Below are 13,100 nucleotides of genomic sequence, written 5' to 3'. Positions count from 1 at the left end.
TACTGGAGTGGGTTGCCAGAAGGACTCAAAGATAGGCTGGATTCAGGAGAGCTCATACTGTGGATCCCTGGGCCATTGCTGTGGGAGGTCTTATACTGGTTTCTTATTGTCAGTTGGATCAATTTTATCAAATCATAGCTTCTGAAAATGAAGCTACCCCATAAGTCATCACTAGTCATCTTATGTCACCTTGTAAAAATGGTTGTCATTATCTCTAAAGGACAACTGAAATGGTTAACAAGGTTGCAGGGAAGAAAGTAGCTCATTCCTGGAGCCATCTCCGTCTGGAGAACGATCTGCAGTAGTATGTGCCAAATTTTTCTTTTGTCTCTCTGCTATGCTATACTCTCCTGACCCATTCACAAAAAGTAGCCAAGAAAGTCATTCAGAGAAAAATAGGTATAAAGCAGGCTAATCACTTCTCTGATGTTACCATCTTGTGTTTGCTTTCCATCTCAGTAGTAGGTCATGCCAAGAACAGTGTTCCTGGGGTTTTTTCTTGTTGTTCTCATTTTTGTGACTTGTTCTAGCTGAGTCCGGAGAAGGCAATGGCAACCCACTCCAGTCCTCTTGACTGGAAAATCCCATGGACAGAGGAGCCTGGTAGGCTGCAGACCATGGGATCGCGAAGAGTCGGACACGACTGAACGACTTCACTTTCACTTTTCACTTTCATGCATTGGAGAAGGAAATGGCAACCCACTCCAGTATTCTTGCCGGGAGAATCCCAGGGATGGGGGAGCCTTGTGGGCTGCCGTCTGTGGGGTCGCACAGAGTCAGACACGACTGAAGCAGCTTAGCAGCAGCAGCAGCAGCTAGCTGAGTCAGTATTTAATGTGGCTGTAGCACTTAACCTGTGTGTTTGTTTTCTTGGCTGTTTAAGTGGGGAAGTAACAGTTGGCACCTGCTTGTAAAGTACTTTAATATTTGGGGATGAAAGGCACTCTGAGCCTGCAAATAGCTTTAATTGTGGTAGTTACATATTTGGGGATGATGATTACCCTCCAAGTTTTGTTCCACTGGCGAATGTGGTTGATAGCTATTTACTTCTCAGGTTGAATTTTGTTTATGTGGGATGAGATGGTATGACTCATGTGATTGGGTTAGTCATTTTATTTACTCTAAAACTACTTGTATCCACACCAAAGTCTTGTTGTTTTTGCATTCCTGTGTAGAATAAGCATTAACTGGTTCTTCAGAGCTTTTTATGATCAGATATTATTTTCGAGTGCACTGTGCCCCACAAAGGACTTAGAAAAGGGTCCCAGAGAAGAACAGAAAACTGTTCTTATCTATATAATGGGATGGTGTTTAGTCTAGTCATTCAGTAGGCTCTTTGCCTCTGAATTGCATGGATTCCTACAGAAAGTACCTAGGTTTCTCAAGGAGGCCTTTGTAGTAAAATATGTACTAGGTTGCTCTTCCAAAGTCATAGCTTTGACCCAATAAAAGATGAAGGTAGAGAAAAGTGCTTTCTGTAAGCTGCCTTTGTCACCTCTAGGTAGTCTTTTTTGATGGTGCCAGTGAAATTTTAACAGTGATGATAAAAGGCCACCAAGAGGGGAACTCTTTCAACTTGACTTGGATATTAACTAAATGGCCTATGTTTCCTACTGATAGCCCTGTCTGCAAGCCATTGGAATCCTAGAGTGTTCTTTCACATGAAGAAAAGTAGCTGCCACACTGTCAGTCTATGGCTCAGAGTTCTACAAATAAGGCAAAGCTTTATCTTTTCACAGAAATTTTATCTACCCTGTTTTGGAAACACTATCATGTGTCATTACTGCTGTTCCCAGAGATATGGCAGGACTAATGGATGATGGGCAGGAATCACCTAACCATGGCATCTTATCCTTGGCAGTTATATCTAGACTACTGTGTATTTATAAGGTCATTGTTGGGAGTAAGGACAGAGAACAAACTGTAACTACAGAAAACAGTGGGCAGAAGGGATGCTTTCTGAAGAAACAAACCACCTTGGCCTTACAGATTTGGTCATCTGCTTTAACAGTGATAAGAAGCTTCATTCTTAACCTCTTGCACCCCTTCTCTGGTCTTTCATTGATGGATTCATTACATGAGTACTTGCTAAGTGTTCAGTGTTGTGGCACTGAGACTTCAAAAGCAAACTTCCAGTCTAGTTGGAGGATATACTGACATACTACACATGAAATAATCATAGAACCCGAGGAAAAAAATAAGTACATCACATAGTCTATACACTAAGTGCTGAGAACATGTTAAGCTGTGTGGGATGGTCAGGGATGTAGGCATACTAGAAATGAGGGTTGAGATATGAGGGAAGTAGAGGACTTGGTATTGGATGACTGCTCAGCTAAAGATTTAATTTCAAGTTAACTCAGTTGGTAAAGAATCTCCCTGCAATGCAGAAGACCTGGGTTTGATTTCTAGGTTGAGAAGATCCCCTGGAGAAGGAAATGGCAATCCACTCCAGTATTCTTGCCTGGAAAATCCCACAGAGGAGCCTGGCAGGCCACAGTCCATGGGGTCGCAAGAGTTGGACACGACTTAGCGACTAAACCACTAATGCTAAATGTAACAGGGAACCATTGAGAGGTTTCTTTGAAGCCTTGAAAAGAGAAATGTTGTGATGAAAATAGTGGGCAAGAAAGGTTATTCACACAGCATTTTGCAGAATGGGCAAAAGGCAGATGGAGATGAAGAAGTAGCGGCACAAGGTGATGAAGGCTGTGGAAGTGGAGCCAAAGGGGCATGCTATTTGTAAGAATTTTATAAGCTTTATAACTCATTTGATAGGAGAGGGAGGTTCCCTGTATTTGTGACGTGGGTTTGTATGTGTAGCAAATATAAAGGCCAAATTCTCCTATGTGTGTCACCTACTATCATCAAGCCATTAGGGTGCTAATTAATTCCCTAGTGGAGAAGGAAATGGCAACCCAATCCAGTATTCTTGCCTGGGAAATCCTATGGACCTTGTGGGCTGCAGTCCATGGGGTCACAAAAGAGTCGGACACCACTTAGCGACAGACTTTAGTTACGTTGAGTTGTGGTACAGTTCTCAAAGGTGCACTCCATAGCCTGTGCACAGGTAAACCATCCCTAGCACAGGGTCTATCAGTTCGTTACCTCCTTGCTGGCCTAGCCTATATCTTTTTCTTTTTTTTTTTTTCATTCTCAGGGTTTGGTGCATGTTTATTGAATGTAGGAATGAATTAAAAAAAAAAAACGAATGACTGAACAGAGTCATTTTGTTTTAGAATCCTAGAATTTGGGGGGCTTAAAGGGAATACTGGCATCACTTGGGTTGTTCTCTTTATTTCCTAGATAGATAAATTAACACTTTGAGAGGGATCAAGTGCTTTATTCAAGGCCACTAATGAGTCAGTGACTGACATGAGGAGAGAATTCAGTTCAACCCCTCCCCTACATCACATTGCTTACTGTAGTCAGACTGTGTGTGTATGTGTATATAAGAATTAGTTTTAATGTGTACATAGGCATGGCTAGTGGAAGTTTACTTAGCTTGTTTTCCAGTTCAGGGTAATTCTAGTGATGACAGCTCTGGGGATGGTGCCTTTTATTCTGTCTTCACTAATTTCTCATTCAGCTTCTGCTGTCTGGATGAATGAGTCTTTGAATACACATTCTAGCTGCAGGCATGTTAGCTTTATTTTTATATAGAATTTACATTTTCATTTTTATGTGCCAAAGATAGTAAGGAGGGAAAGGCCATTTGTCAATTCATTTCCTAAAAAAATTGCCTTTGTGAGAAGATGCTATTTGAACATCTAAAGCAGCAGTAACTTTCAGAAAAAGGTTATGAGTCTTATCATATGATCAATAGGTACAATTATCATTATTAGACATCAGCAGTTAAAAAAAGAACCAGCATTTAAAAATCATTTTGCTGTGCATCTGATTTGGGATTCTAGTTTTCCTGTTTGTATTGATAAAATGACTGAGTGAAAAATTAAAAAGCAATTAGTTAGCAGATTGCAGCTATAATGTTTTTCAGTTTGATGGGACTTTTAAAGGATAATTTAAAATGGCTGTTCATTTTCAAATGAAAACCTTAGGGTTTTAGTCTCAGCATCTGTAACCCTTTTTAACTTTATAGTGTGACCTGGGGATTTGTGCCTCTGGGCAAAGATTCTAGTCCTGGATATCTGCATTTACTGGGCTTCTTTCTCCTTAGGGTTGAAGTCTATCCTGGTGATAAAGACTGGTGACTGAGAGTCACAGTCACTCTTACAGAGACTAGGGCACAACTCAGTGAACTGTGAAAGTAATGCAAAATGACAATTAAAGTAGGGCATTCTGGTACCTTAGGGGCCTGACAAAGTGGAAGTATTTGACCTGTGATGTGCCAGACTAATTAACATAGTAACATTCCACCCACCCCGAAGTCTATCTAGAAACCTCCCACATCCAGAAAGAAGATGAGAATTGAAAGTAGTTAGCAAAGAAGGCTCCTGTGCAGGTAAAAAAAAAAAAAAACCTAAACAACAACAAAACCCAAAACATTATAGAAAAGTCCTTGCGGTAAAGATCATGCCATTCCCCTCTTAGAAAAACATCTCATTTCTCTATCCAGAACTTAAGTCTCATTTTCTAGACTATTCTAATAAACATATAGTTTCCAAGAACACAGCAGAAAAGTATCAAACTTGAAATTCAAGAGGAGCTGCTTTTGGTGTACTCATAGCACTGAGAAGTAACAATAGTGAATGTTTTATGGCAAGTTGGTGGGAGACATATGTTAAAAATTAAAGGTAAGAACTCAAAAAACACAATGTTTTGGAGTCAGTGAATATACAGGCAAAACCTGCATGGTACAGTGATTTATGTTTAGAAAGGTGCTTCAGAGGAACCATTAAGAAACCGCAATAACTTTCAAAAACAAGGCAGTTTGTTGCAACATTTTTTAAATAGCTAGAACATGGAAGCAGCCTAGGTGTCCACTGACAGATGAATTGATACAGAAATTGTGGTACATGTATATATGATGGAATATTACTCAGCTATTAAAAAGAACACATTTGAGTCAGTCCTAATGAGGTGGATGAACCTAGAGCCTATTGTGCAGAGTGAAGTAAGTCAGAAAGAGAAAGACAAATATTGTATATTAATGCATGTGTATGGAATCTAGAAAGATGGTACTGATGAACCTATTTGCAGGGCAGCAATGGAGATGCAGACATAGAGAACAGACTCGTGGACACAGTGGGGGAAGGACAGGGTGGGATGAATTGAGACAGTAGTGAGGAAACATATACATTACCATATGTAAAACAGATAAACACTGGGAATTTGCTGTGTGACACAGGGAGCTTAATCTAGCGCTCTGTGACAACCTAGGGGGGTGGGATGTGGTGGGAGATGGGAGGGAGGTTCAAGAGGCAGGGGACATATGTATACCTGTGGCTGATTCATGATGATGTATGCCAGAAAGCAGCACAATATTATAAAGCAGTTACCCTCCAATTAAAAAAAAAAAGGCATAACGGGTAGGATTTTAAACCAAAATTTTAGTCCTTAGAGAAGAAAATTCTAAGCTATCCAAAAAACTCTACTATCCACAAATATTTATTCTTTATGTTTTCAGAAAATTCAGATTTGATTAAACCTAAACAAACTGAGAAGTCTGTTCTTAGTGAACCCTAGGATAAAGAATTCTAATTAGAGAAAGAGTTTGGGAGGAATATGTTAAATGATAGGAAAGTGACACTGTTGAGACTGGGAATATAATTATTATTATAAAAATACTGTATAATAAAAGTTTGCTCTAGACCCATTTTTTTTTAATGTCAGAATTTAGATTTTTCAGAAACAAATGTTCTTGTCTCTTTGCTGTGTTCCTGTGTTAACTTGGCTGTCTCATTGGAGATGGGGACATTTCCTAGTGAAATTAATGTGACATTTACAGAAAATTTCCCCTCTCAAATGTTTCATGTTATTTCCCATTTAGAATACTTAGAGAGGGGACTAGAATAATGTCAAGCAAATTTTGATTAAATAAGGCTAACTGGGAGCCAATACATTCATGCAAAAAAGAAAAGCTCTTTTATTATTTCCTAAAATGTGTATTTCTTTTGTCATTTTTTAAGCCTTTGTTGACCTTGTTAGATAATCTGGCAAAAGAGATGCCATCTTCTGGGCTTGCCTTAGAAAACACAGCACATCAGGTCAAAGCCAGTGTCTGGTCTTTTGCCCAAGACAGTTCTCCACTCTGGATGTCTGTTAGGATTACCTAGGAAGCTTTTAAAAAGTACTAATGCCTGGGCCCCACTCCAGACCAGTTACCTCAGAATCTCTTGGAGTGGGATCTTCTCAACAGTATTAAAAAAAATAAATTCCCTAGTTGATTCTAATGTGCAGTTAGGGCTGAGAACCACTGGCTTAAGACTTGCAAACTATTCATTAGAAAAATTATTTCCTTCTTCGGGGTGGTCTGAGTCTCACTCTTTGCTCTACCTGAAGTGTGAAAAAAAAAATACACTTTTTCAGTGCATTTGGATTTGAGCACACACTTTGAATCAGTACAAGCAAGAATACTTGTTGTTATTTTACCCTGACTCATCATAGGCCATCTATGGCCAGTTGGCTCAGTTGTTTGGATTGTAGTCCTAATGAGGCCAGAATAGTATATCTTCTCCAATTATTAATAGAATAATTCTGTTGCATAGGTTGTTTCCATAGTTCTCACCAAGCTGCCTCACAAAGAGACCTGAGACTGATTACAGAGGCAAAAGGCAATGGATGACTCAGCATAGCTCCATCTACTGTGGGGAAATCGGTTCTAGGAACCTGCCTCATGACTAGTGCTTCGAATTGCATGAGGATGTAGCATGGGCCATCTGTCTATTATGGTTTGTGCTGGTTTGGGGGATAGAATATTTACATTTGAAGGTCAGGACAGATGAAAATGGGTGGTGGGGGTCAGGGGTCGGGGGTTTACCCTTTTAGAGTAAAAAGAGAAAGATAGCAAGGTGATAAGCTTCAATGATACTTTCCTACCTACAGTGGCAGATCATGCCTGGCATATCTGTCCAGGTTAACCCATCTGTATACCACAGCAAGGGAAAGAGAATTGCTAAGTTTCTATAAGTCTTCTAGACCTGTGTCCTCCTATAACTCAGTGCCTGTGAGTGGGAATCCTCAAGGTGAGATATAGTATTCCATTAGGACCAAGAAGTAGTACAGTCACAAGGGATAAATTTGTATGGTTTAGCTTATTTGCCCAGAGTTCTGTCATGTCCACTGGGCTCTGTATTTGATGCACAGTGCACACAGATTGGACATCCATATATGCAAGGCGGTATGAAATATTTTACCTGAAAACTGATTTAATGTGGCAATATCTTGGAATGTTGCTCATCCTTTCTGTGCAAAGCTAGTATCCTCCTTTCTTTTACATCTGTGTCTCTGTTAACTTCCTTGAAAGAATGATTTAGGAAGTTTGGAGGCTGCGATGAAATGTGTGCTACATGGTACTCTTTTATTGCCCAAATGGGGCAAATCCCAGATCCTATTTGGGAATCCATGTTCTGAAGAAAGCAGAGGATAAGGATTTCTACCATTCCTAACATGAGTTATGACAAATGCACTTGAAATTCCCCTTAGGATTTGTTTTCTGTTATGCCTATTTTAGGGCTTCCCAGGTGGCGCTAGTGGTAAAGAACCCGCCTGTCGATGCAGGAGACATAAGACATGGGTTCGATCCCTGGATCGGGAATATCCCCTGGGGGAGGGCATGGCAACCCACTCCAGTATTCTTGCCTGGAGAATCCCCTGGACAGAGGAGCCTGGCAGGCTACAGTCCATAGGGTCGCAAAGAGTTGGACATGACTGAAGCAAATTAGCACACGTGAATGCATGCCTATTTTAAAGAGGAGGAAAGTGAGACACATAGAAATTAAGTAATTTGCCCAAGGTTGCACAAACTAATAATTAAATCAGTTCCCTGTTTTATTTGGGCAGAATCCTTGTTTGTGTGTATGGGGGGGCAGTTATCATATTTCTTGTACTAAGTTGCTTTAGTTGAGTCTGACTCTTTGCAACCCTATGGACTGTAGCCCACCAGGCTCCTCTATCCATGGGATTCTCCAGGCAAGAATATTAGAGTGGGTTGCCATGCCCGCCTTCAGGGGATCTTCCCAACCCAGGAATCAAACCTGCATCTCTTACATCTACCTGCAATGGCAGTCGGTTTCTTTACCACCAGCACTACCTGGGAAGCACTTAGCAGACTTCTGCTTATTAAATTATATATTGTACTGAATATCATAGAAGAGCACATTTACCCAACACTATTTTTGCCTTTTATATGGTGTAAAAATTAATTCAAGAAGTGCTTGTTGGTTGACTCACTGATGGATAACCTCTTCCAGCACTGTATTCGCAATGCAGATTCAAGTTTGCTTCCTTCTCTTGTATTTATGTTTGCAACAATTTCAGCCTCCATTTTCTTATGAACCAATTAGAAATGAACTAACCCTTTTGATTTTAATTCTCCCAACCCATTCCTTCCAACAACACCAAAACTTACTTGTGATTTTCATTAAAGGGGATTTTATCCTTTAGAAAAAGCCAGTGTGCTTGCATGCCTGCATGCTCAGTCGCTTCAGTCAGGTCTGATTCTTTTCTGACCCCATGGACTGTAACCGGCCAGGGTCCTCTGTCCATGGGATTCTCCAGGCAAGAATACTGCAGGGGGTTGCCATGCCCTCCTCTGGGGGAATCTTCCCAACCCAAGGATTGAGCCTGTGTCTCTTCTGTTTCCTACACTGGCAGGCAAGTTCTTTACCACTAGTGCCACCTGGGAAGCCCAGATAATTACACAGCTCATCTTCGAATAAGGGTCATGGGGAGAACATGGGCATGCACTTGTAAGTACAGGAGAGTGATGGGGATTTAGTTTTCTTCTCCTTACATTCTCTTTCTCTCACCTACTCGCCACCCCCATCCCCACCTACTCTAGATACTTAGAGTCCCTATACAGACTGTTGGCCATTTGGTACTCATGTGGTAGAACTACTATCACCTGTCCTGTTTTCCTGTTTTCAAGGAGTCTGAGCTCCCTGAAACCTAAAGCTGCATCTAAGAGCCTAGCATAGTTCATGTGTGACATGTAGTCATCTGAAAGGAATCTACTGTTTGTTAGCTCGACAGCTATTGTGTTTCCTTTCACAGGCACTTTCAGTTGAAGTGATTTCAGAAAGCCCTAAGGAATGGTGAGAATGGTGAGAATTTCTGGTAGATTGGCAGGAGGGCAGAGGAGATGGGCATTTTTCAGTTTATACAGTGATTAACAAGAGTAGTACTTTAGTTTTGGACATAAGATCAACGTTTTTAGGACCTCCAGTTACTTCAGTGTTGACTTTTCCCTGTGTATCCCCCTCCTAAGGCTGACCCGCCTTCAATCCGCCCCCAACCTCTGGATGCTTATCAGCTGTTTTCCCAACTTTTATCTGGCAGGTATTCTGCATTTGCTTTTGTAAAGCTGTTGCTCAGGCAGTCTACTGTAACCACATTAGACAGTGTGTTTTAATGATAGGAGCTGAGACAGGGCTTTACTTTCAAACTTCATGTTTCACATGAAAGGCTTTGGCACCCCCTGTGGACTGCTTTTCACCCCGTTTTAGGTGTAATACTTGTTTGCCTTTATATCTGTGGTAAAATGAAGGCCTCCTTATATAACCAGTGCTGAGCAAAATGTCTTAAAGGGAAGTGCAGAGTTTAAATCCACAGTGGGGGATTACCTTGCCTGCATTTCCATATCTGTGGAATAAATATTTTAACATGTTAATTATCTACTACTAATAAAAATACCTTTGAACTTCCAGTCAATTTGATGGGCACAGAATTGTGTTCACTGGGGAATGGGAAGCAATTAGTTTCTGTAAAGAGTTTTGGTCATGCTGTATCTTCCCTAAGTGGTTGCATGGTCAGTAGTCAGGTGTATTCTAGGGGATGTTTGTGTCAAGTTCATCTTCCTCTGGCCAGGGGACTGCCTCCACAGAGCCCCCAGGACCCCAAGGAGGTGGCAGGTATTCGTCAGGGTGTTGCCCCACTATGGTCTTTGTTTCTGATTCATTCATTGCCTCTTGCCCAGTAGAAAAATTCCTCCTAAGTAGGACAGTTTGACTCTTTTCATGAATTACCTCCATAACATTTTTAATCTTTTCTTTCCCCACTGCAGACTGAAAATTATTCCTTTGACTCCAACTACGTGAACAGCCGAGCCCATTTAATCAAAAGGTATGTTGGTTTGCTTGCCTATTTCTACAATTAAGCTCAATTTAATACAAAAAGCAAGAAGATATTTTTTAATGATGCCTTTTCAGATTTTAAAGTGAAAATGCTTATCTGCTTATTGTAGGAAATTAGGGAAATTCAGAAAAGCATTAAAAAAAACTAAATAAAAGTCACTGGTAATTCCACCACCCAAAATCACTGTTGGCATTTTATCATGTTTCTTTATGTAACTGTATACAGAAATAATTCAATTAAAGTTAGGGTCATATTAAAATGTGATGTGATGATTTAGAAATCTAATATTAAAATTTTCTCCTGTGTATCTTCTATTGAATTTTAAGATGGTTGATGGCTGTTATTTTGACAACTTTGAAATCATTTTAAGGCTATTTTAATGACAGATAAACTAACTTCTTATCTTTAAAAAACTTTATAGATGAGATAGGGAAAGACAATATACTTGCCAATACAATAAATCTTAAAATAGGTATTTCAAACAAAGCATTCAAAGTTGAGATTTGTGTGAATGGTTGCTCATAACTCAGTTATTCATGGAGACACAGTGTATGTGGATACAGAGCTAATACTGCCTGGAAGCTTCCAGGAAGGAAGAGTCCATCTGGTGCAGTAGTCGCCAAGGTGCCCAAGGCAGGCAAGATGAGGGGTTTAGGGGGTTCTCTAAGCAGAGACTTTGTGCAGAAAAGCTGGTACTGACCATTCAGATAATGCCTTTATTACTGTTTGATCCAATTGTCCCCTTAAATGGTCCAGTGGTTATTCTGTAACTAAAATTGAACTCTGTGTGTGATTGTTAATAGAAACGAAATAGAGGAGCAAGCAGGGTATGTTAGAGCTGCAGTAGACAAGATCTGAAAATTCTATTATTTTGCTGGCTCTAATCCCATAAATTGATATCACCAGAAGGGAAGGATTTGAGGAATAAGCTAGTTTGTTGTAGAAACAACTTTAATTCAGATCTAGTTTAATTCACGATGCTACAGTAATGCCTACTAACATGCTAGGCTTATCTTTATCAGTCTGGAATAACTTGTGACCTTAAGTGATAATTATTAATTATGTGAAAATGGATAGCCCAATATTAACAGTCATAGCATTGTTTGGAATTTTTTGAGGGATTGGGAAGGATCCATTTTGAATATCTCTTGGCCCACAGAATAAATCAAAAGATGAGGAAATCAAAATTATTCAACTGATTTATTAGGAAGGATGAAAGCCCTCTTTTTGTACACTGATTAGAGTAACTGCAGCAGAAATTTGCTTTCTTTTCTGCTTCAGAACTGTTATTTCAAAGCTCCTTTTTTCAGACTTCTGATAAAAACAGTGAGCTACCTATCCTCACAGGCACCTTGGGCTAGCTCTGGGTACCTGGGAATTCTAAGACCAGGTTAAACTCATAGCATGAACCTGATTTTCATAGCATGGCAGAAGGCTAAGACGCTTGGGAACCCTCATCATCTTAGGTCAGACCTGAATATCCAATTCACAAGGCAAACTGATGAGATGAAAACTTATGTTCAAACATTTAGCTTTTGAGACACATATATTTCTTTAGCAGCTTTGGGACTCACTAGAGCTTCTGATTTTGATTAATTATATGTTTTTGTTTACACACATGTACACACAAAAGGTACAACATGGACTTAATAGGCTCTTAGTGGAAAAATTGCCTGATGTTCCCTGAGATCAAAGATAGTGCTTTTTTTTTTCCTTCAATCAGGGATCACCTTGGTTAAGAGGAAACCTCAGGAACACAAGCATTTTTACCAGGTTCTGTTTTTGGAACCCTGAGAGTTTTGGAAAACTACAAAGGTCTTGGAATTTATGGGATCACTTGAATTTAGACAAAGCACAATACCTGGAAAGACACAGGAAATCTTGTGTGCTATGCTTTTTGAGGGGGACTAACTACTTTAAATGTAAAATGTGTGGAAAGTGTTAAGAGAGTAGTAACTAACATCAGGTGATAAAACCACACAAACTGTGTTTACATAGCTCACAGTGATGTTTGAAAGGTATTTCACTGTATGTGGTTTCTTGAGGATCCACTTATGTGCATGGGAAATCTCCTGGCCAGAAAATTCTGAATCTGATTATCAGTCTTAATTTTATTATCAAGTTCTTGTTTCTTCAAATGCCAATCCCATTTCAGGCCAACTTTGAGAACTTCTTTTCCTATCCATTTTTTTCTTCTTCTGTTTGCTTTCTACCCACCCAAGGATTCTTCTTAGACCCTTCTTTTTGGCATTCTCCAGGGCTTACTGTCTTACGTGCAGGCTTCCTTTTCTCTCTCTCATCTGTCTACCTGAGGTAAACCAACAGAAAGCCAGAAGGCAAGAGACTTTCTCCTAGCACAAATTAAGGTTCAGAAGGGTGAGGAGTAGATCAGGAAGTACATATAGAAGAAGACATATAGCACATTGCCCCATAATCTTCAGCACTGAGTAATCTAGTGATTTATTTCTGTAGTAAATAAATACTACAAGTAAATAAATACTACAGGTTCAGGCCATCTATAACCTGTAGGTATACCCAAGGTTTATGTCAGAGTCCCAGATTAACAAGCCAAGACAGTTCAGAATTTTTTCTGGACTAATTTCCTTCCTGGTATGTTTGTTGCCTTGCTATCATCTCAGAGCAAGGAAAGCCAGCAGTGGGACATTGCCCCTGCTGCAACACTGTCTTTCCTCATGCCATTTTTCTGTACTGCTGTCTGATACCCACTCCTGCAGTGCTTTTGAGCAATATCAAGCAGGGCATGAGGCTATAGCTCAAAGAAGTGAACTCAAAGCAGGAAATGAACATGGCTCTGAAGCAGTGTGGGAAAGAAAATGAGCATTGGC

General features: G+C 40.0%; 1 protein-coding gene across 1 annotated transcript in view; it reads left to right on the top strand.

Moving 5' to 3' along the window:
* The window catches only part of PCDH19 (protocadherin 19), a 125,665-nt gene that overhangs the window by 50,824 nt on the left and 61,741 nt on the right, over nucleotides 1-13,100 (top strand). The window contains exon 4 of the mRNA XM_020876580.2: nucleotides 10,184-10,242. Within this exon, the coding sequence (XP_020732239.2) occupies nucleotides 10,184-10,242 (59 nt within the window). The remainder of the gene's footprint in view (nucleotides 1-10,183; nucleotides 10,243-13,100) is intronic.

Source organism: Odocoileus virginianus, chromosome X, assembly GCF_023699985.2.
Source record: "Odocoileus virginianus isolate 20LAN1187 ecotype Illinois chromosome X, Ovbor_1.2, whole genome shotgun sequence".
Lineage (NCBI taxonomy): Eukaryota > Metazoa > Chordata > Mammalia > Artiodactyla > Cervidae > Odocoileus > Odocoileus virginianus.
Note: the sequence above shows the minus strand (reverse complement) of the source record. Positions and strands in the feature narration are given on the sequence as shown.